The sequence below is a fragment of the Jatropha curcas genome, unplaced genomic scaffold (genome assembly GCF_041381405.1).
Source record: "Jatropha curcas cultivar XTBG-Jc1 unplaced genomic scaffold, XTBG_Jcur_1.0 HiC_scaffold_818_pilon, whole genome shotgun sequence".
NCBI classification, from domain to species: domain Eukaryota; kingdom Viridiplantae; phylum Streptophyta; class Magnoliopsida; order Malpighiales; family Euphorbiaceae; genus Jatropha; species Jatropha curcas.
In genome coordinates, this window is record NW_028322546.1 from 16,454 (window position 1) to 39,190 (window position 22,737).

The following is a 22,737-nucleotide window of genomic DNA, read 5'->3' on the forward strand; positions in this document are numbered from 1 at the left end:
CGGCGATTAAAACTGTTAACAACTCGTAAAACCATTAACAATTATTAAAATAGTTAGTATTGCCGAAGAGTCCCTTGCAATAATCACTCAACCTACATTATTTACCTACCCTTCGCATAAGACTATGTACACATCACACAAATAGTTAACTGCTACTGTTATTAATTTGTCCTTTTTAATGAGACTCTTGTTTGTCTTATTCATTATTATTTAGTTATTTGACTGACTTTAATTGGTTTACTCTATGAATGATTCCATACATGAATGTAGATAAATCTAATCCCTCAAAATCAATGTAGATAAAAATGGGTCACCTTCTATAAATACAAATGAGGAACATTTCCATCGGTGATTGACGAAACGCTTGAAGTGAAAATAATGCTTCGTTTTATTGATAAGAAAAACTCTTTTATTGAGAAAAGGGTACATAGAACAGGAACTGTAGAAATTTATTCATAACCGGTACATAATATCTCGAGCAAAATTTCTCAATCTTAAGAAAACAAGCTTTGCATTGCTATTGCAAATGACGGATTGGTGAGACTAAAACCTCCATCAACCACTAAGTTAATTCCACTAACATACTTGGATTCATCACTTGCAAGATACAAAGCTGCATTTGCAATATCTTCAGGTTCCAATATCACTTCTTTCAGTGTCGCAGCTGATGCAATCACTTGCTCAACTTCTTTCTTCTCCTTATTTCCAACAGCATTTCTTAGCAGCGGAGTTGCAACTCCAAATGGTGAAATACTATTAACCCTGATGCCATATTGCCCCAATTCTATACTTAAGTTCTTTGCAAGCCCAACCACTGCATGTTTTGATGCGGTGTATGCATGTGGAGAACCTGAACAAGAAACAGAAGCTAAACTTGAAGTAAATAATATACAACCTTTCTTGTTTGGGATCATAACCTTAGCTGCATACTTGGCACCCAAGAAAGAACCAAACACATTTACATCAAAGACTTTCTTGAAATCTTCATTTTCAGTTGACAAGATTCTTGGGTCTGGATTACCTCCAATTCCAGCATTATTGTACATTATATCGAGCTTTCCATACCTGGAGACCGCTAAATCCACAGCATTTTTACATCAGAGTCGCTACTTACATCACAGTGAACATAAGAAATGGTTTCTGGAGAGCTGAATTCTTGGCAGAGCGATAGCCCAAGATCATCTTGTACATCTGCAATCAGAACTTTGGCTCCATGTTTTACAAATAGCCTGGCCGTACACTCTCCAATGCCGCTAGCTCCACCGGTTATCAATGCAACCTTCCCATCAAGTCTACAAATTTTCATAAATTATAATATTATTTCGACATAGAACTGTAGTAGAAATTGGATAGACAAATTTCACTTTCATAGTAAGAAAATACAAAAAAAATTAAAATAAAATAGAAATAGAAATGAGTTTATAGGAGCTAGTCAATTTACCTTTTGGTGGTTGATGTTGCTGCCGAAATATCAGAACTCATGTTTTTGCAGAAATTGATGAAAGCAAAAGAACCTGTAAGAATGAAATCTATGGGCTTAACTTTGATTGCTGCTTCCGATATGTAAATTAATTGCATCTTTATAGACAATTATTCTAAGGGAAAATTATTATTTAATCCATCAGATTTTACATGATTATTTAAGTAATCCGCAACGTTTAATATAATATATAACTAGTCCCCAACATTTTACTCCGTCTAATTAAAAAGTTCTTCATCCAAAAACTTAGTGTTTTGCAGTTAAAATCAGTTAAAAACAAAGAGAAACATTTTATAAGGACATATTATGCCCTTATTGAACTGTGCATGAAAATAAAGGAGGTTTGACCATATTTATTTTTACAAACCGCAGAGAAAGGAAAAAAAAGGGGAAAATACCCAAACCCAAAATAGGATTTGCAGGTCTTCTTCAAGCGCAGCCGATGGAGCATGGGAAGGAAGATATGTGAATATGTATTACAAGTGTGGAAAAAAAAGCAGACATTAGGATCTAAGAGACACAAAAAGGTATGTGAATATGTATTGCATAAGTATTGCAAGCGTGGGAACTGGGCTGCCACTATTTTCGCAAATATTATAAATTCCACCCAGTTCTCATAGGGAAGCAACCAAATGAGGAAGAAAGATATGGGTTTTCGTAGGCTTGCGGTGCTTACCATTATAAGGACGTGAAGGGGAATAAGAGAAAAGATGGGATGGTGAATGGAATGCTGCTAGGTGACTACTGCGTAGGCCAAGCTTCTTGCCAGGGACGAAGGATAAGCTGTAAGTTGTGTGGGTTGATGAGCGATTAATGGATGACGCAGGGACGCATAGTCCACCACTGCCAACTACACCTACAGCTTCCATTCTTTCTCTATCTGAATCTGTCCCAAACCCCTACGAGACCAAAAATTGGTCTTTTGCTGAGGGCTTTAAGTTTAAGTAGCTGAATTCGCCATGCGATGGTATTTAATTATTCTACATTTTTTAATATAATTTTTAGGAAAGACGTCACACCCATTACGACAAAAGGCCAATTATTTTTTTATAATTCGTTTCCCTTGCTTGGAAGTTCATACTTATCCACGTTAGTGAGGGAAGAGTATTTTAATATTTTAGTCTTAAATTAACGGCAAAACATCAAATTTTTAAACGGAAGGACCTTTTAATTAGACAGACTAAAATATTGGAGATTAGTTATATATTATATTAAACGTCAAAGATTATTTAGATAATTATTTAAAACTTGATAGACTAAATAGTAATTTTTCCCTTAGAATAATTAGCTAGCTTGACTGAGTCGTGAATGGTGGGCGATTACAATAATATTTTATTTTAACATAATAATATAACTGATAAAATTAAAAGTACAGAATTCAAATGATATAAAGATACCTTTCAATAAATTTATTCAAATAAATTCTTTTTTCCCCTGCTTTTTGTTTTTACCACTTTCCTTCTTGATACTTTACATTATTATATTGTTCAGTTTTGTTCTTTCATGCACATGTACATCAAAGTGCCGTTGGAATCAATTTATCTATCTGTATGGATCATTTCAATTGATTTGTTGACCTGCACAAGTGATGTTAATGATATTAAAACACTCAACTCTGATACAGAGGAAAGAGTAGGAAATTAAAAAAAATCATAATTAAAAGACTGTTACATGTAAAATACGTCACATTTTAGTCAATAATAATGCTTGATTACAGGTTAAGATATTTTATTATTATATAAATTGAAATTTTAGTATTTTTAAGTTGCAAATTAAAATCATATGTTTCTTCCTGTAAAATTAACACTATATATTTTTATATTGATATTAAAGAATGTATTCGGATAAAACTTTTCAACGGTGCTAATTTTAAATTTTAAACTTTAATTTTATATCTAAATTTCATTTGCACGGTCTATTTTCCCTCATTTAACCATTTGCTGGAAAAAATTCTTTTTTATGGTCTATTTTCCCTCATTTAACCATTTGCTGGAAAAATTCTTTTTTTTTTTTTATTGTAAGAAAGAAAAAATTTACATCGATTATAGGAAAACAATAAACATAGCTGGCTTTTGTTGACAAAACTCTAAAATCTTTTGTTGACAAAACTCTAAAATCTACCCTGAATCCAATTCCTGAGATATATAAGAATTTTTTATTCGATGTTTTGTCTTATATAATTGGAATTGCATGTGACTATAAAATGAGATTCCGGTACATAAACTAATAAATGAATATAGCAAGATATTACAACTAATCTGTATGTTGTTGACCGTTTAGTTTAGCAGCCACGTCTTTCAACCCAACAGTCTAGCCGTCTAATTTTGATCATTTTATCTATTTCTAATTTTAAAAGATCATATCTATCCAATCAGACGGTATTCTGATTGGTCTTCTCATTTATGAGGAGTGAGAAATCTGGATTTTGAGTTCTTTTTAATCACAGTTGTTTTTACTAATTTGGAGGAACATCCCTTGTTGTATAGTCTGTAATACTATTTCGACCTATAAAACTTCCAATGAATTAAAAAAAAAAAAAAACCAATATACTTGTACTATGTGTAGAACATTATTGACATCCACATTTTCTAAATAAATAGAAAGACAATAAGGGGAAACATTATTATTATATATTTGCATTTTATCAAAATTAATTACTTTATCTCTTTATTTTAAAAAAAAATTATAAACGTGCACCACTATATTATATCAAAATTAACTATTTTATCCCTGTATTTTTTAAATTACATTACTTTATTTTTTTTTACTATTATACACTGTTGTGTTCTTTCCGTCAAACAATTCACTTTTTCTATTAAATGGCTGTGAAAGTATACAAATACCTTTAACTCCATTTTAAATTTTATTTTCTGTCATATATGTTGCTTGAACCAATCAAATGAAATCAAGACGAAAACTACAATCCCACTTGCAAAAAAATCAAACTTTTAGAATATAATCTCGAGGATTGATTTGTTACTATGTGGATATAGAACTTTGATCTGTGACTTTTGCAACGTATAGATACATCAAAACTGCTTTTTTTTTTTTTTTTTTTTTTTTTTTTTTTTTTTTTTTGTCAATGGTGGTTTTTTTGCCCATTGCATTGAGGAAGAAGGTCTCAACATGTATTCAAGTTTTTGGATCTTCGTAAATTTATTACTGGGACATACAGATGATTATCAACTTGTTATTGGATTTGGTTAGAGGTGGAGAGGTTGGGTTTGAACGTTGTGATAATGACGATGTTAGGATTATTTATATATATATATATATATATATATATATATACTTCGTAATTAGTTATATATAATACTTTTATTAATTAATAAACAAATTGAGAGAGTTGTTTTTTTAACCAAACACTATAATCTCATTATGGTATTAGGTAGGGGTGGCCAATGGCTTCGAAACCGATTCGGAACCACCAGTTCCGAAACCCGACGATTCCGATTCTAAAAAACTTAGAATCGGAACCGAATTGAAAATTGACAGTTCCGGTACAGTTTGAAACCAACGGTTATAGTTCTGGTTCGGTCTTAATAGTTCAAAATCGACGGTTCTCCAGCCAGTTCTCCAACCAATTTTTCGGCAAATCGTATAATTGTAAAATAAAAAAGTAGAGAATATTTTTTCTTCAAATTTAAAATTTAAAAATTTGTGAAATAATTTCTAAAAAAAATACCCTTAAAAAATTAGAAAATGCTTGAATTTAATATTATTTAAAAAAAAGACTTGAACTTATTATTTTTTTTTAAAAAAAATCTTCAACTTATTTATTTTTTTTAAAAAAAAGTTGGAAACTTTTTTCAAAAAAAAAAAAAAAGGTGGCCTTGAACTTAATTTTTTTTTTTCAAAAATAAGTTGTCTACGTGTCCTCTTGCAATTTAGAATAATTAAAAGTCCACTATTTCTTACCGACATTATGCCAATTTCATCCTTTTTACCCTTAGTCGCTATTTCAAAAATGGCAGGAGGTATTTATAATAAATCCAAAAAATACAATTTTCCATAAATTACCCTTGAAACTATGGTTTATATAACCATTTATAGTTGTTAGGAAGGGTACCTTAGGGATTTTAAAAAATTTTGAAAAAAAGCTGGTAGAACCGGTTGGACACGCCAGTGGGAATCGGTAGAACCGCTGGATTCTAGCCGTTTAACATAGATTCAAAATCTGGTTGGAAACTGCCCGTTCAAACTGTCGGTTCCAACCGTCGGTTTTAACCGGTTGGAAAAATCGGCAGTTTCATACGGTTTCTGGCCGATTTCTTAGAACCACCGGTTCACGGTTCCAAAAATGGTGGAGCCAAAACCGAACCGCACAGACCACCGGTTTCCAGTTCTCACCGGTTCCGATTCCGGTTCCCACCGATTCGGTACCGACGGTTCTGGTTCCAGAAACCGTAATATGGCTAGGGTCAAGTATTAGGGCCCACTTCCTCTCTCCTGCAAACAAAGAAAAAACAACAACGATATCTCATTTTTCGTTTGATATTTTCCTCTGCTTTCCATCGTTTTCTTCCTGTGTTGAATCAATAGTTCGCGGTTTCTCTTACCAATGATTCTAGGGTTTTATACCTCTTACCCTTTGATCTATGCTTAGATTCTATGTGAATCAAGCATTGCCTTGATTGACTTACTTGATTTGTGGAGTATTTTCACTTTGATTACCATATTTGGATTGATTCCTTTGTAGTTGTTTACCTTAGATTGTTGATCATTGTCCATCTTTTAATACCTAGAAATCTTGTTTTCTGCTTTTTCTACTCTCTTCTTTCACGCTCAAGCTCAAATCATTTTCATTCACTCATCATTTTCTTCCTTCTTATCATTAATTCCGTTGTTCGTTTTTTTGTTTGGCAACCTGAAAATACCCTCAGTAAGACCTAAAAAGACAGCGTTAATTTTTTATGATTTGTGTCCCGGATATAAGTTTGGATGTATTGAGCTAATGGCTTCGATTGAGGCATGTGAGTGGTTGTACAGTCTATTTTAACTATCAATTTTATAGTGGCCATGCTCTTCTCTTCTTTTGGGTAATATTGAATTTCCCTGATACTATATTTAGAAATGCAGAGGATATGGCTTTGGCTGATTCAGGTTGTGCTGCTCTAAAAAAAAATCATGAATTGAGATTATCTTGTTTTGCTAAGAAGGCTTTGGTGAATGTTGGAGGTGATTTGGTGAAATTAGTACCTGGTCGAGTTTCAACAGAAGTGGATGCTCGGTTAGCTTATGGCACTCGTGGCATTATTAGGAAGCTTTGCTCAAGTTGCAGCTGCAGCACAAGCTGGTGCTTCTGTTATTCCGATTTTTGTTGGACACCTCAGGGATTGGGCACGCGACCATTCTGGTGAACCTGGAGATAAAAGCTACTCTAAAAAAGAGGAGGAGGACCCTGGTTTGGCTTTCGTGACAAAAGCATATAATTACATCCACAACTATGGACATAAATCAAAGTTCATGGCAGAAGCAGCTTGTAACAAACTGGATCTTATCTTGCTGCTAATCTTTTCTCTTTCCTCAATAACGCTAAAGAAATCTCCAGCTTTATGGGAGATTGCACATTTTGGAATTGGGCATCTACTCCAAGTATATTATTAACAGCATGGTGACAGCGAGTTCCTCCCGTGTGAACCTCTATTGCATTCTCCATATGAGAAAGACTCTTCTTTAGTGGAAATTCAAATTACAATTGCTATGTTTGAGATATTTTATTGGCAGCGGGTTGTTTAAAACCTTGAAAATAGAAATTGTACATATTGCTGGTTCATTTTTCTCACTTGTATATAAAGAAAGAACCTTGAAAACTGAAAATTGAAAAAAAAGTTGTACATAATATGGATTTGTATCTAACTAGGTAAAGACCGGCGCATTTATATATGTTATTTTTTGTTGTATATTATACTTTTAGTTTTTAATTTAATTTATAATTTATAAGTTGTTTAGTATAAAATTGATTCTGAAAAATTTGATGGAGATTAATAGTGTAATATTATTTAAAATTTTATTAAATTATTTATTCAACGTAAATTTGAAATTATTGTGTTTAGTAATAAGAGCTAAAATTTTAACTTGAATATTGAATGATATTATTATATATCCCTTAATTAGTATAGGTCTTAAACTATTTCTTACTAACACATTTAATTAAGAGTATGTTATGACTTCATATAAAAGTTCAAACTAATTTATTAATTTAAATTTGGATAATTAATTGATATAATTAGTTTTATATAAATTAAATGTTTAAAAAAATTAGACCACCAAAACGTAATAATACCTGCTTGGTGCTTTGACTAAACTGCCTCTTGCAGCACTACACGTTGCTCATGAAATATGACTCTTGTGACCATAAGAGAAGTGAGAAAAAATGAGCTTTTATGGAGATAAAGATGAGTAGGTTATAAGAAAAATCTCTTAAATATTAATTAGTTAGAGATCAGATATTGTAAGAGATATGATTAGGTTGTTAGAAGCAAAGATTAAGATAAACTTTACAATTTAAATGATTTAATATAGATAACATATAATAGAATTTAAATTTTAAAAAAAAAAAGATATTTATGCAAAGAAAAAAAAACCTCAAAATTTCAAAAAAAAAAGAAAAAATAGATAGAAAAGCTCAAAACTTTTTAAAACAAGGAAAATATATTGCTAAGAAGCAGAACGCCACGTAGCATTTTTAAAACTATTTTTTTGCTTTAAGATTATATATATATAGGTTATCTATGTGCAAGTTGAGCATGCCAATGCAGAACTTGAGGAGGGAGTGTTAGGATTTATTAGATAGTTAGATATATATACTTGTAATTAGTTGTATATAAAATAGTTCTATTCTCAATGAACAAATTGAGAGGGTTTATTTTTTCCCCCAAATACCCAAATCTCATCAGAGGAGGAGCAAGGGTTTGGGGCTATAATTCTAAGGAAGAGGTTTTTGTGTCCTTTTCTACTCATTCAACGTATAAAATTGATTAAATTGGATAGAAGTACTGTAACAGGATTAAAATTATGGGAGAAAGTAGTGTATTTTTTAAAAAAAAAAAATTGGACAAAGTATTTAACTTTGGCATTCTACAGGACACATTTATAATTTTCTTCATAAGAAAATAGACCTGGAGATGATGGCTTTCATTCAACAGATTTGACAACCTGTATGAATGACTTTTCTCAATTCAGTTCAAGCATATATTCATAGAGCAAAATTATTTGCAAATGGTTTTGCTAAAAAGGGGTGAATGTGAATGCTGATTTCCTGGCTTGATTTAAATTTGTGTTTCTTGTTTTAGTTGATATAAGGGTTGTGTAACTTTATTGATCTTCTTATCTCAAGAGGGTCTATTATATTTATCTGAGGTTTTTCCAGGTTTTTTTTTCCTTGACATCTTAAAGTAGTTTTTGATAATGAGAAGCCTATTGGCTCGAGTTTAGAATTTTGAATTTGCTAATTTTATTTTTAGTTTTAATACATAAAATAAATTAATTTTGCTGATCAAGAAAATTGGAATTTAAGCAATTTCAGAAAAATAAATAAAATTCTCACTTCCTCCATTATTTGGGGTATTTTAATGTTTGGAGAGATTTAAGATATAATACTATAAGGAGTACCTCCTTCAATATTTTTCTTCCCTTTCCTAAACAAAGGAAAACATCTTTATTTATGAGAAATATTCTCATAGTTATTTTTCCTTCCTTTTAAAATATACTCTCATCCAAACAAAGATTTATTTTTTATTCTGTTATTGTAATAGCTTATTTGATATTTCGCGATTAAGGCATTGGTGGATTTTAAATTACAGAGGAAACTATAACTAAATGGTGCTATAAATGTTTTTTTTTTTTTTTTTTTTAGCAAAAAATTATTTTTATTAAATAATATTATCCATAAAAAACTTATTTTATCCTAATACTATTGCAGCCATTAAGTCACCAACTTACACCCAACATAACCTGGATAATTTAAATAAAAAATTAATAAATATTGTGTCACCCATTTACACTCAACTAAACTTGGATAATTGAAGTGAAAAACCAACTTTGCAAAACATCATAAACACCAAATTGGAAATACATAGAGACAGAGACTATCCAAAAATCTTAACATAACTAATAACCAAAATGTCATAATTCCAAAAATCAAAAGACGAAACACAGATGCAGCCCACCTGCAGCAAGGCCCAACAATATAAGAGAGGTTTCTTGAGAATAGAAATTCTAAATAAAGCTGACCTCGCTTCAAACCTCCAACAAACTGTTATGTATTTATTTATTTTATTATTGAGAGAAAGATTTCAGTCTGATCTATTGCGAAATTGTATATACATTACAATTATGGTATATCTAAATGTGTTTAATTAATTATTGTTACTTAATCACTATAGATGATCCTAATTTGTGAGAAAACGTTGAATCCTGATAGAAGAAGAAATAATAATTAAAAAATCATATTCAGACGGTAAAATTTTTATCCGTTCTTTTTCTATTTTTTTTCTTTTTTAATTTTTTCTTAAGTTTCTCCACTATCATTTACTTCAATTTAGATTTTGTAAATAGTGAACTAACCTTTTTATATTTGGTTTAACAAACAAATAACGTTTGGTTACGTGTCTTTGTTAAACATAGATATTGCGTACAGAAAATTAATCGATTAAATATTTTAAAATTAAATTAAGTAATTAATTTTACTTAGTAGTTTATCAAGTTCAAGTTTCAATCGATCTTAGTTAATTAACTAGGTTTGTGATCAATTTAATTAAATTAATTTGATCTTAATAATTAGAAATTTTACATTGACTAGGACTATGAATTTGTATTTTTGAATCAAGTAATCAATTAACTTAAAAAGCAAGGAAAATTTAAAATGTAAATCAGACGTGATTTGATTAGTTTTTCTACCTTTCTCTTAGAAGATGTAAGAAGTGAGAGGTATCGAATTCGAGCCCTTTTCAACGTAAATGTTATCATTAATTTTGTGAATGTAATTCAAAATGAAGGGCTATCATCGGAAATATATTAGTAACCACTACATACTATCTGATACTGCATAGAAATGAAGAAAATTTCAATGGGTGAGAATAATGCTTCCTTTTATTGATAATAATATTGAGAAAATAGTACATATATAGAGCAAGAACTATAAAAATTATTGATAACCAGTGCATAATACCTTGAGCAATTATTTCTCCATCTTAAGAAAACAAGCTTTGCATTGCTATTGCAAGTGAAGGATTAGTAAGACTAAAACCTCCATCAACCACTAAGTTAATTCCACTAACATACTTGGATTCATCACTTGCAAGAAACAAAGCTGCATTAGCAATATCTTCGGTTTCCAATACCACTCCTTTCAGTGTAGCTATTGATGAAATCACTTCCTCAGCTTCTTTCTTCTCCATCATTCCGAAAGCATTTCTTAGCATAGGAGTAGCAGCAGCAAATGGTGAAATACTATTAACTCGAATCCCATATTGCCCTAATTCTACACATAAGTTCTTTGCAAGCCCTACCACTGCATGTTTTGATGCTGCGTATGCATGTGGAGAATCTAAACAACAAACAGAAACTAAACTTGCAGTAAATAATATGCAACCTTTCTTGTTTGGGATCATAATTCTGGCTGCATGTTTGGTGCCCAAGAAAGCACCAAACACATTTACATCAATCACTTTCTTGAAATCTTGATTTTCAGTGGGTAAGATTCTTGTGTTGCTGAAATCTGGATTACCTAAAATTCCAGCATTGTTGAACATTATATCAAGCTTTCCATACCTGGAGACGGCCAAATCCACAGCATTTTTTACATCAGAGTCGCTACTTACATTGCAGTGGACATAAGAAATGGTTTCTGGAGAGCTGAATTCCTGGCAGAGTGACTGCCCAAGATCATCTTGTATATCTGCGATCAGCACTTTAGCTCCATGTTTCACAAATAGCCTGGCCGTACACTCCCCTATACCACTAGCTCCACCAGTTATCAACACAACCTTCCCTTCAAGCCTACAAATTTTGAAAAATTATAACGCACGAACACTTCAATTTTAAGTTTATATTTATATTTATTTCTTTTCAACATATAAACGAGTTTTTTTATATTTGTTAAAATGTTTAAAAACAATCGCATCAATCTGTATCTAACTCTGTCTATGCCTCTTAGTGCACGTTGGGTAGACAAATTTTACCATTTTAAGAACAAAATAACAACAAATAAAATAAAAGGTTTATGGGAGCTTGAAAACCTGTTAGTGATTTACCTTTTAGTGATTAATGTTACTGAAAGATCGGAACTCATACTTTCCCAGAACTTTGAGAAATAAATAACCTGTAACAATGAAATATATGCAACTAATTGTGAGTAATTGCACCTTTATAGACAGAATAATTAGCTTGGAAACGATGGTAGATAAAATATTTGATTAATTTGAACACGTAACCCCATTACAAATTGAGTTTGAAAAAAAAATGTATAAGTGTGCATAGACAGTATTAGATCTACTATACATAATTAGATTTGGTAGATAAATGTTCTAATATAACTGATAAATTTTTTTTTAAAAAAAAAAAAGAATATTATAACTGATATAATATTCATTTTTTTTTATTCAAATTAGGTCAGCATGCCCCTCTGAATTAGTGGTGATAATTTTCTTTTAAGTGACTTGAAATGGTATAAAATCTTTTTAAATCTAAAGAAACCTAAAATGGCTTGCAAAATTGAGGGTTATGTTAAAAGTTAACCCGCTAATGTCGTGTTTCGCAATAACTTTTGAGCTGGTTTGATTAAGTCAAAACTCTATCTCTATTAATTTTACTTTTTATGAAATATTAAATACTTTAAAGTTTAGCGTTTCACAGTGATTAATTAAATTTTTTTTAACAATTATATACGTTGCTTTTTTTCCAAATTTAGCTAATTAAACAATTAATATTTTTTATTATTTTGTTAAACAACTATTTTACCAAACACTTTTTAATTTAAACCGCTGTATAAATATCTACAGCTAAAAGCTAATAGAATACTTTTGCAATAACTTTTTAAGGTAACACTACAAAAAAAACGCCATTTTGCGACCGACAAATCGGTCGCAAAATGGCCAATATCGGTCGCTAATTTCATGTAGCGACCGATTTGCGACCGACAATTGTCGGTCGCAAAAATACTGGTCGCAAAATAATTTTGCGACCGATGAGACAATCGGTCGCAAATTAGATACCGATAAATCGGTCGCAAAATTGAATAATCGGTTGCAATTTTTGGTCGTGGTTTAATTGGAAATTCAGTCGCAAATTTGGTTGCAGAATATCGGTCGCAATTGTTTTAAATCGGTCGCAAATAATAAATTCATAATTTTTACTTTTGGTATCAAATCGGTCGCAAATCGGTCGCAAAAATGAAAAAAAAATAAAAAAAATTAAATATTATTTTGAAACCAAATATTTCTGCACCTGTGAAAGTTGACATAAATGCATATATATCACACAACCTATTCAAGAACAGTATAAAATGTAACTTTTATTGTTCTGAACAAATTAAAATATGAAAATACAAATGAAAAAATAAAAGTCCAAAATCAAATCTATATATGCTGCTGCTCATCTGCAGGATCCGATGTCGGATCTCCCGATGTCGGATCGCCGGGAGGAGTACCTGCTGGATGTGATGTAGCGCCAGGAGGGGTGACCAAGGTATCGTCTGCAGCATCGGGATCAGGAGCCGATAGTGGCTGCTGCTGAGACGTCGAAACATGTCGGTCTGTAGCAGGCGCAGGATCAGAGGGAGAAGTACCAGCACGGTGCTCACCGGACAGCCGCATCACATGCGCTCTAAGCTCTGCAATCTGTCTCTGCTGATCAGCAAGCTGAGCCCGTATATCATCATCACAGTGCGAGTCACTGTGCTCCGGCTGTCGTGCTGCGCTGGCTGTAGAAGCGTGAGCTGCTGAGCCAGTGTAAAACTGTGATGCCTGAGACCCGATGCCGTATACCTTCCTCTTCTTCTCGCCCCCTACAGCCTCGAGATAAAGCGCTACCTCGTCAATTCTTGACTCAGCTTCGGATTCATCGGTCTGAGAAGTAACAATACGCTCCCGAGCTGTAGTATAGTTCTCCTGAAAACAAAAAATTAATTAATCAACGCAATTGCAAGCTTTATTATATTCAACTTTGTACATCTTCGCAATGATTAGAGGGTAAATGTAAATATTATTCATTGTTACTTACATTGACGCTCAGCGCACGTCTGTCGACAAAGGTATTACGATCGTGGTCCTTCGTGTGAGTGTATGTAAACACCTCCATCGGTGTGGGCTCACGACCTAATTCTTTAGCCTGTAATGAATTTTTATGCATGATATATTAATATATATAGTGTCCTTTCATTAAACATCAGTTTCTTGTAAAGGGACTAGTTCACTTACTAATAATCGAGCTGTCTCTATAGCAGATATAGATCCGCCTGTGTGTCGCGAAGGTCCTGCTCCATCACCGCCAGTCTCACTGCGCCTGTTTTGTGCAAATATCTCCCGCTTTCTCTTGAATGCAGGATCCTCCCAAGCCTTTTGCCAGCTCTCCCATATCTCCTGAGACACGCACTGCTGCTTCTTACCGCTTTTTCTCATCCTATAGGTGAAGTCAGCGTATCGATCGGCGCATATCTTCTCCCAGGCTACTTTCAGCATAGCCGTAATGGCCTCATCCCATATGAAATGTTTCTGCAAAAAAAAATGAAATATAGCGTTTAAACACTAAGGATATATCTTGAATTGTAAACATTGAATGATGATATAACTTAAACCAAAGAGTACCTGGAACTCCTCCCAATAAAAGTCTCTCGCCTCTTGTGGTACGGCATCCCATGTGTATCCTTCTTTATGCAGCTGTAGCTTGATTATCTTCAAAATTTGTCTCGCTGCTCGAGAAGACGGATATATGCTGAAAAAAAAATAGAAGTGAAATATAATTACACGAAAGCATCACAGTTATGAATAAGTACAAAATATAATTACAAAATATGCCTGCAGAAAATTTGAATAAGTACTTACTGTCCCGCTACCAAACTGAGGGTGATACGTGGATCTGATGAAGCTGCAAAAGAAATGACAAATGTTATAAATTTTTAGATAATTAATATATAATTAAAATGACAGTTATGACATTTATGATTACCTTGCACAGTAGGTGACTGTGCAGCTGGTGGAGTCTGTACTGGTCCAGAAGAGGAAGGAGCAGAAGAGGAAGGAGCAGAAGAGGAAGGAGCAGAAGGCTGTGATGGCGGCAGTACTGGACGCTGAGCAGAGGATGAAGCCCCAGACGTACCTGAAGAAGGATGTGATGGCGGCAGTACTGGTCGCTGAGCAGATGACGAAGCCCCAGACGTACCTGACGAAGGACGAGGGATCGACCCTCCTCGTCCACGGGCAGTGCGTCCAGGGCCATGACCTCCACGCGAACCACTGCCGGACGCGTCAGAATCAAACGGTCTGCCTCTAGCCATCTGTACTGCAGATATCAGAACCTAGATAAAATGAATTTATACAATTATATGAATTGTAGAACATGTGGTAAATATGAGTAAAGAAAGTTAATACCATTGAAATTCTTCATTAATAATATTAATTACATATACATTTATCAATTTGTAACAGTAAAATTGCTCTAAGTTTTAAGTGTCTTGAATATCATCTGCTTCCTCCTCCTCTTCATCAGTTTCCTCTTCTTCATATTCGTCTTCTGAGGAACCCATGATGATTTGATCTTCTTCCTCTTCATCATCTGATGGTCCTATTTCAACATAAGATCGGCTTTCATCATCCAATCTATCTGTTAAATCTTCAACAACTTGCATCGGTTGCGTTTCAACCCTAACTTCTTGAAATGCCTCCGATAGTGCGAGTGAAGAAGATTGTTTCGTTTCAAGTGCATGAACAACTGATCTAGCCTTGATTTTACACACTGCCATCCAATCGCATCTATCTCGTTTAAACGATGGATATGGGACATAGTACACCTGTGCAGCTTGCATTGCCAAAACAAAAGGTTCATACTTTGTATATCTTCTTCTTTGATTAATATCAACTAGATTATATTTAGGATGAACCTTCGTGCCAATGTTTGGCGTAGGATCAAACCATTCACATTTGAATAAGATTGTGCACTTCATTGGTAGGCCTGGATATTCTAACTCCAAAACCTCAACCAATTTCCCATAAAAATCGTTTGACACGTCACTGTAGTTTGATCCCTTTATGCACACACCGCTGTTCATTGTCTTTCTGCTTCTCCCATAACTTGCATTCTCTGAATTCCGAGTCAACACCCCAGAATATCATACAATTATTACGACAACAATCAATCTTTTCTACCGGTAGTCCCAACCCCCGAACTAATTTTTTTGTCCGATAAAAATTATCAACCATTGAATGGCCTTCAGGCAACATTTCTTTTGCTAACTGCACAAAATCATCGTAACACCTTTCTGAAAAATGGTACTCCGCTTTCATGTGTAGTAATCGTGCAACAACAGACAGAACTGAATGATTCTTGCATCCAGGCCACAGTTCACTGTTAGCTGCACTTAGCATGTCAAACAATTGTTGTGCTGCTACGTTTGGCGATTCCTCCATATTATCCCATTCACATTGTACTCTACTCGCATCGATTATCATATCATTGCATTGATTACCATACAGAAATTGATAAGGCTGAACTTCTAAACTTACCGGAATGGAGTGGCTTGATCCACTGGCAACTCGAGCTTCACCATGATGTATCCATTCGTAATAATTTTCCACGAACCCATGTTTGCACAAATGAAGTTTCACTGTATCGATGTCTAAGAAGGCTCGATTTCGACACTTCTTGTGATTACATGGACACCTCAACTTATTACCATCCATAAAACTGGGATTACCAACTGCAAACTGTATAAACGCCTCCAATCCTTGCAGAAACTCTTGTCTTAATATCCCATTGACCTCGAACCTCCAGTACATCCAATCTCGATTATTTTGCATTTTTTTTTTACCTAATTAACAATGTGTTTATAAAGGGTCGTGTCATGTAATTGCATTAGTCTAAATCATCCTTAAAACATGCACCTAATGTAATGTTCAATTTACAATACTTATAAGTAACTAAGGTTATTTCTATAATAAGGGTAACTATATATAAATGTAAATCACTAAGTTCATTTATTGAATACAAAGACTACTGTAATAAAGGTAAGTGTACTATTCTACATATTGAATTTTTGGGAAAAAAATTCGTCAGCATTTCGGCACAACACAATTAAATCTCAAATACAAAAACAAATCAATAAACACTTCTATATCATACCAACATTCTCCAAAGGCAAAATGGCCACTACTAGGCCTCCAATCCAAACTCATCATTCATTTAAGTCAAAAACATATTTAAGAAAAATAACGACAATAATATAAAATAAAGAAAAACACAGCCAAAACTTCTCAAGAAAGAGTGCCAATAATTAAGAACATGTAATAACCTAAACACACAAAAAATTATTTATATACATTCCAATTATTCTTCAAAAAAAAAAAAAAATTGGAGCAATTAGTTTTTGTACTTGTTATTATTTTTGTTCAGTACTTTCACAGAGTTAGTTTTTATGCATCAACTACGTATACACTGATTTTAAAATATTTACAATTAGTTTTTGTAGTTTGGAGCATATATTGAAAACTGAAAACTCTTAAGTACATATCGCATTTGCATATTTCTTTTATATTTCTTTTTCGATTAACTTGAATAAAATGTAAAATATTATATAATAAAAAGAAAATTGCTTTCATTTTCAACCCCATAATATTTATATTCTGTATATTTGAAATGACACTTGCTTTGAAACTTTGAAACTTTTCCGAACTGGTTGCAGACTTTGAAATGGTCTACTAAAGTATCTATCAAAGTTTGATTAAATTTTTTTAATAATTTAATTATTTCGGTTCAATTTTAAACTTTGATGAATTTGTGAAAGGTATTTTATAAGTTATTAAAAATTAGATCACTTATTAGATTTGAGAAATTTTGATGGATAAAATGAGTTTATTTTTTTATACATTCAACAATTTTTTTAGTAAATAAATGTTGAAATAAGAAAAACTACTAAATGTTAATTTCACATTTTTCATTAAAAGTCCTAACAAAAAATATATATAATAAATCAACCACAATATATTTAGAACCTTTAAAATATTGTTTTTCTCTCCTAATAACAACTGTAAAAATCATTCTACTATATATTTACAATAGTTTTATATGTATTGATTACTAGATTTTATATTAATAAAATAGAACTTTAAAGCAAAAAGAAAATGCAATTTTTAATGAATAAAATGTTTTTTTAGAAAAGATAAATAAAAATAGAGATTGAATAAGGAAAAAAATTTGGCGTTCTCACTAATCACATTCAATTTTGTTGCTAAATTTCATTATCACCCATCGGTAAAATTGCAGAAATTAATGTAATTTGAAAATTAAAATTTTTATCGCTCGATATCACTCGAATGTATCTCCAAATGTCGTTCTTCCTAAATATTAATGGCGCGTTCTATTTTATTCAATTCAATTTAGTCAAATTTGTATGATAAAATGATATTTATCTATTGGCTGGAGAGGAAGGGGGAGGAAGGGGAGATGAGAGCAACAAGGGGGAAAGGTGGGGCGGGGGTGAAAGAAAAGAGGGAACAAGAGAGAAGACGGCTGGGGGTGAGCGGAAACGCGCAAGGGGGAAGTGAGGGAAGGGGCAGAGAGAGAGGGGAAAGGAAAAGAAAAAAGAACAACAACAACAGGAACAAGAAGACGAAGAAGAAGAAGAACAAGGACAGGCACAAGAGAAGAAGAAGAACAACAACAACAGAAACAAGAAGACAAGAAGAAGAAGAACAACAAGAAGAACAAGAACAAGAAGACGAAGAGAAGAAGAAGAAGAACAAGCACAAGAAGAAGAAGAAGAACAGGAAGAAGAAGAAGAGGAAGAACAACAACAATGAAGACGAAGAAGAAGAAGACGAAGCAGAAGAAGAACAAACAACAAGAACAAGAACAAGAAGCGAAGAAGAAGAATAAGAAGAACAATCACAATAAGAATAATAAGAACAGTAATAATAATATGAAGAACAACAACAACAACAACAATAATAATAATAATAATAATACTAATAATAATAATAAGAACAGTAGTAATAATAATAATAATAACAATAATAATAATAATAATAACAATCACAATAATAATAATAATAATATTAATAATATTAATAATATTAGTAATAATAACAACAACAATAATACAAATAATTATAATAATAATAAGAACAGTAATAATAATAATAATAATAATAATAATAATAATAATAATAATAATACCATAAAAAAATTCTAATCGCAACTCTATATACAAAATCAACCATAAATAAATACAATAAAACAAATAAAATCGAAAAAAAAAATTGGAAAAATTAATCGCAAAATAAACTAACCTCAGATTTTCGCAACAGGCTGACCGGAGTGCAAAGCGAGCGGGGCTGCCGGCGTCAGGCGGGCTGGAACGGTGTCAGGAGGGGCCGGAGTGGCGCTGCGGACGGAGGAGAGGAGAGGAGAAAGGAGAAGAGAGAAAGAAGAAGAAAGAAAAAAGAGAGGGCCCGACGCTTAAAGCCCTAAATTTTGCGACCGACATATTGGTCGCAAATGTTATAACTACGGTCGCAATTTTTAATGAGCCGACGTCGTTTGACTAGGCTCAAAATTTGCGACCGATTTGCGATTAACTATATCGGTCGCAAAAATCGGTTGCAATGTAGTCTCCAATCGGTCTCAGAACTTTGGCCCATTTTTTACGCGCGAAGTTTTGCGACAGAAGAACATTTAGTCGCAAATCGGTCGCAAAATCGGTCGCAAATCCGTAGTACAGAGGTCACAAATCATTAACCATTCTCGCGGGAACTTTCAGCGCCAAATTTTGCGACCGGTGGCTTATAAGTCGCAAATCGGTCTCAAAATTGCGACCGAATTAAGTCGGTCGCAAAAATCGGTCGCAATTTTGCGTTTTTTTTTGTAGTGCATATAGTACTGGAATCAAAATACTATTTTTATTAAGTATATTATTCGGTGTTATAATATTTATAAGAGCATTCAAAATATTGAGAGAGTGTTTCATGAAAGTTACTTAGTTAACATTTTTTTAAAATATTTTACATTTAACAGTAAACAAACAACAATTTTAATCAAACAATTCTACTTTAAAAATAGCTAAACTGTTGATGATCACAGGAGTGATAAGGTGGTTATAAGTGATCACACTTCCTTGCAAGCACCTGTTGTGGAAAATAAGGAGAAATAAGGTGGTTTATGGAGGAATAAGATGGCTAAATATTTTCCATAATCTGTTAGATATATTTGGTTGTTGGATTACCATGTGCAGATTGTATCTTGACTGAGTTGGTAGCTAGGATCTGCTTTCAATAATTAGTTAATATTTCATAGATTATAAGGGATTTTTTGTACTTAGTCGTCGACTTAACCACCATATAAGTGGCTTCCTTTCATTACTTGTACATACAGAAAAAAAACAGCATTAATACTATATCAGTTGCTGCACCTTCGTATATACATATTCAAAACTCTTGTTTCTATTTTTTCTTTCTTGGTATCAGAGCCTAAATCCAGGCCTTTTTCTTTCATATTACTCTCATGGCTTCCTCTTCCCTTTCTCTCAATGTCGGAAATTTCGTCACCCTCAAATTAACCCAAAATAATTATTTGTTATGGCGTGAGCAAGTTTTAGGACTTGCCGAAAGCCAAGATCTCACAGAACACATCACTGAAGAACCCCCAATGAACCCAGCCGGATCGGACAAAGCCACAGATCAGGCCATTCAAAATTTTACTACTTGGAAAAAGGCAGATCGATTGCTTCGTGGATGGATCATAGGGACTCTCTCAGAAGAATCCCTTGGTCTAATTATTGGCCTTGACACAGCGTTTGCTGTGTGGAATGGTTTAAAAGAATCATACGCCCAAGTTTCTCAAGAAAGGGAGTTTACACTCCGTCAACAATTAACCTACCTTCGCAAAGATGAAATTGTACCCATCACCACTCATATTCGCCAGTTTAGAAATATTTGCGACAGTTTAGCAGCAATTGGCCGCCCCATTTCAGAAAAAGAAAAAATTACAGCCTATTAACACGCCTTGGTCCTCAATATGAAACTTTCACAACCACCATGTGAAACCCCAACTCCGTCTTACACTGAATTAATTTCCCAACTTCAAAACCATGATCAAAGGCGAACCTGGTTCGCAAACTCTGGAAATTCGGCCTTGGCTACTCATACTCCACATTTGGCGTTTTATGCACAATCAAAGAGAGACCAACAGTTTGGTGTGTCAAATTCCAACTATGACTCAAAAAATTTTCGCTCATCTTTTTCTTCTGCAGGGCGTGGATTTTCAAGCACAGAATCAAGGGAATTTTTCAGGCCAAACACAGACGACCTTGCACCACCTGGAAACGAAGGATGACAATAGCAGAACGCGAACTTTATCGAGATGAAACCTGTCAGATTTGTAGCAAAAAAGGACATATTGCGAAAAATTTGTTGGTGGATCCCTTCTTCAACACCCACAGAATCCCTTCCACAAGCTCTGGCGTCTTTAACACTAGATAATAGTGTTCGTGACCATGATTGGACGTCCGATACCGGTACTACCAATCATATGACTGGTAATGAAGGTATGGTATCTAGTCTATATAAATATACAGGTAGCGATTCTGTAATTATAGGAGATGGTTCTTCCATCCCTATAGCAGGTGTTGGAACTGCTAAAAATTTGTAAGAATAATAATGTTCTTCCTTTATCTGAGATTTTGTATGTTCCTAGCTTAAAAAAGAATTTACTATCAGTAAACAAGTTAACTTCACAATTTCCAGTAAATTGTGAGTTCACTAACGATTCGTTTATTGTGAAGGAACGGAAGACAGGCGCAACAATCATGCAGGGACCAAAGAAGGGTGATTTGTATACAATTTCCAGTAGTCCTGAGGCTAATTTTTTCATTTCGTTTTAAGTCTTGTAGTGCCGATGTGTGGCACCAACGTCTAGGACATCCACAAATGTCTGCTTTAAATAATCTGCATAATAAAGGCCTCATCTCTGTTAGAGGACAATTAAAACTAAACCAAGTTTGTGATAGTTGTCAGCTGGGGAAACTCAGCAAATTTCCTTTTTATAAAGTGCTAATTCTGCTACAACTCCTTTTGAAAAAATTCATTGTGATTTATGGGGTCCAGCCCCAGTTCTGTCAATTGAAAAATTTAAGTATTACGCTTGTCTTGTCGACGATTTTTCCAAATATGTGTGGATCATACCCTTGCGCTTAAAATCTGACTTTTATTCGGCTTTCATTGCTTTTGAAAGTTACATTAAAAGACAATACAATGCTGTTATAAAAGTTTTCCAATCTAATGGCGGAGGTGAATTTGTTAATTCTGCTTTGGCTACACATTTTCTTAAAACTGGTATAGTTCACCATGTTTCGTGTCCCTATACACCAGAACAAGCTGGAACAGTTGAGCGTCGACATCGTGTAATTCGTGAGTTGGGAATGTCCATGTTATTTCACAGCCGTCTTCCCTTATCTTTTGGTTTAATGCTTTTTCAACTGCCAGTATATTTAATTAATCGGCTTCCATCATCATCAATTTCTTTTGAGTCACCATTTTATCAATTACATCATAAGCATCCTGATTACTCTGTTTTAGGGGTATTTGGGTGTAAATGTTTTCCGTATATTGGGATACAAGGAAAAATAAATTTGACCCAAAGTCTATTCTTTATGTGTTTGCAGGCTACAGTGATAATACAAGGGCTATCGATGTTATGATATTCAGAACCGGAAATACATTATTTCCAGGCATGTAGTGTTCGATGAGGGCTGTTTTCCTTATAAATCAAAAGAAAAAATGCATCTCAATGTGCAGAACAAGTATTTGATACTTGGATACCACTACCAGCTGATGTGTCACCTATAGAGGACAAACCCAACCAATTATTATCCCTGATACCTATCCCGTTTCCATTGCAAAAGACTCGACACAATCAGAAACTGAGCCAGCTGCATGTAATATCCCTCAGATAAATTCAAACACATTAGAAACAGGTCCCTCTTCAACGAATTCACCCGCGAGCAGCGTCTGCTGATGAATCCGCACCACTGGTGGATCCTCCTTCTCCAC

The 22,737-nt window shown here is 33.4% G+C and overlaps 1 protein-coding gene and 1 pseudogene across 1 annotated transcript; both read right to left on the bottom strand.

Moving 5' to 3' along the window:
* Positions 1 to 370: 370 nt before the first annotated feature.
* LOC105635863 (short chain aldehyde dehydrogenase 1) lies at positions 371 to 2,423 on the bottom strand. Its single transcript, XM_012218985.4, is given in 4 exon segments — positions 371 to 1,096; positions 1,099 to 1,292; positions 1,442 to 1,514; positions 2,157 to 2,423. Coding segments are annotated over 4 exon segments (1,062 nt in total). The 5' UTR covers positions 2,350 to 2,423; the 3' UTR covers positions 371 to 494.
* Positions 2,424 to 10,674: 8,251 nt separating this feature from the next.
* Positions 10,675 to 11,774, bottom strand: LOC149491700 (short chain aldehyde dehydrogenase 1 pseudogene; annotated as a pseudogene).
* Between the last annotated feature and the right edge of the window lie 10,963 nt (positions 11,775 to 22,737).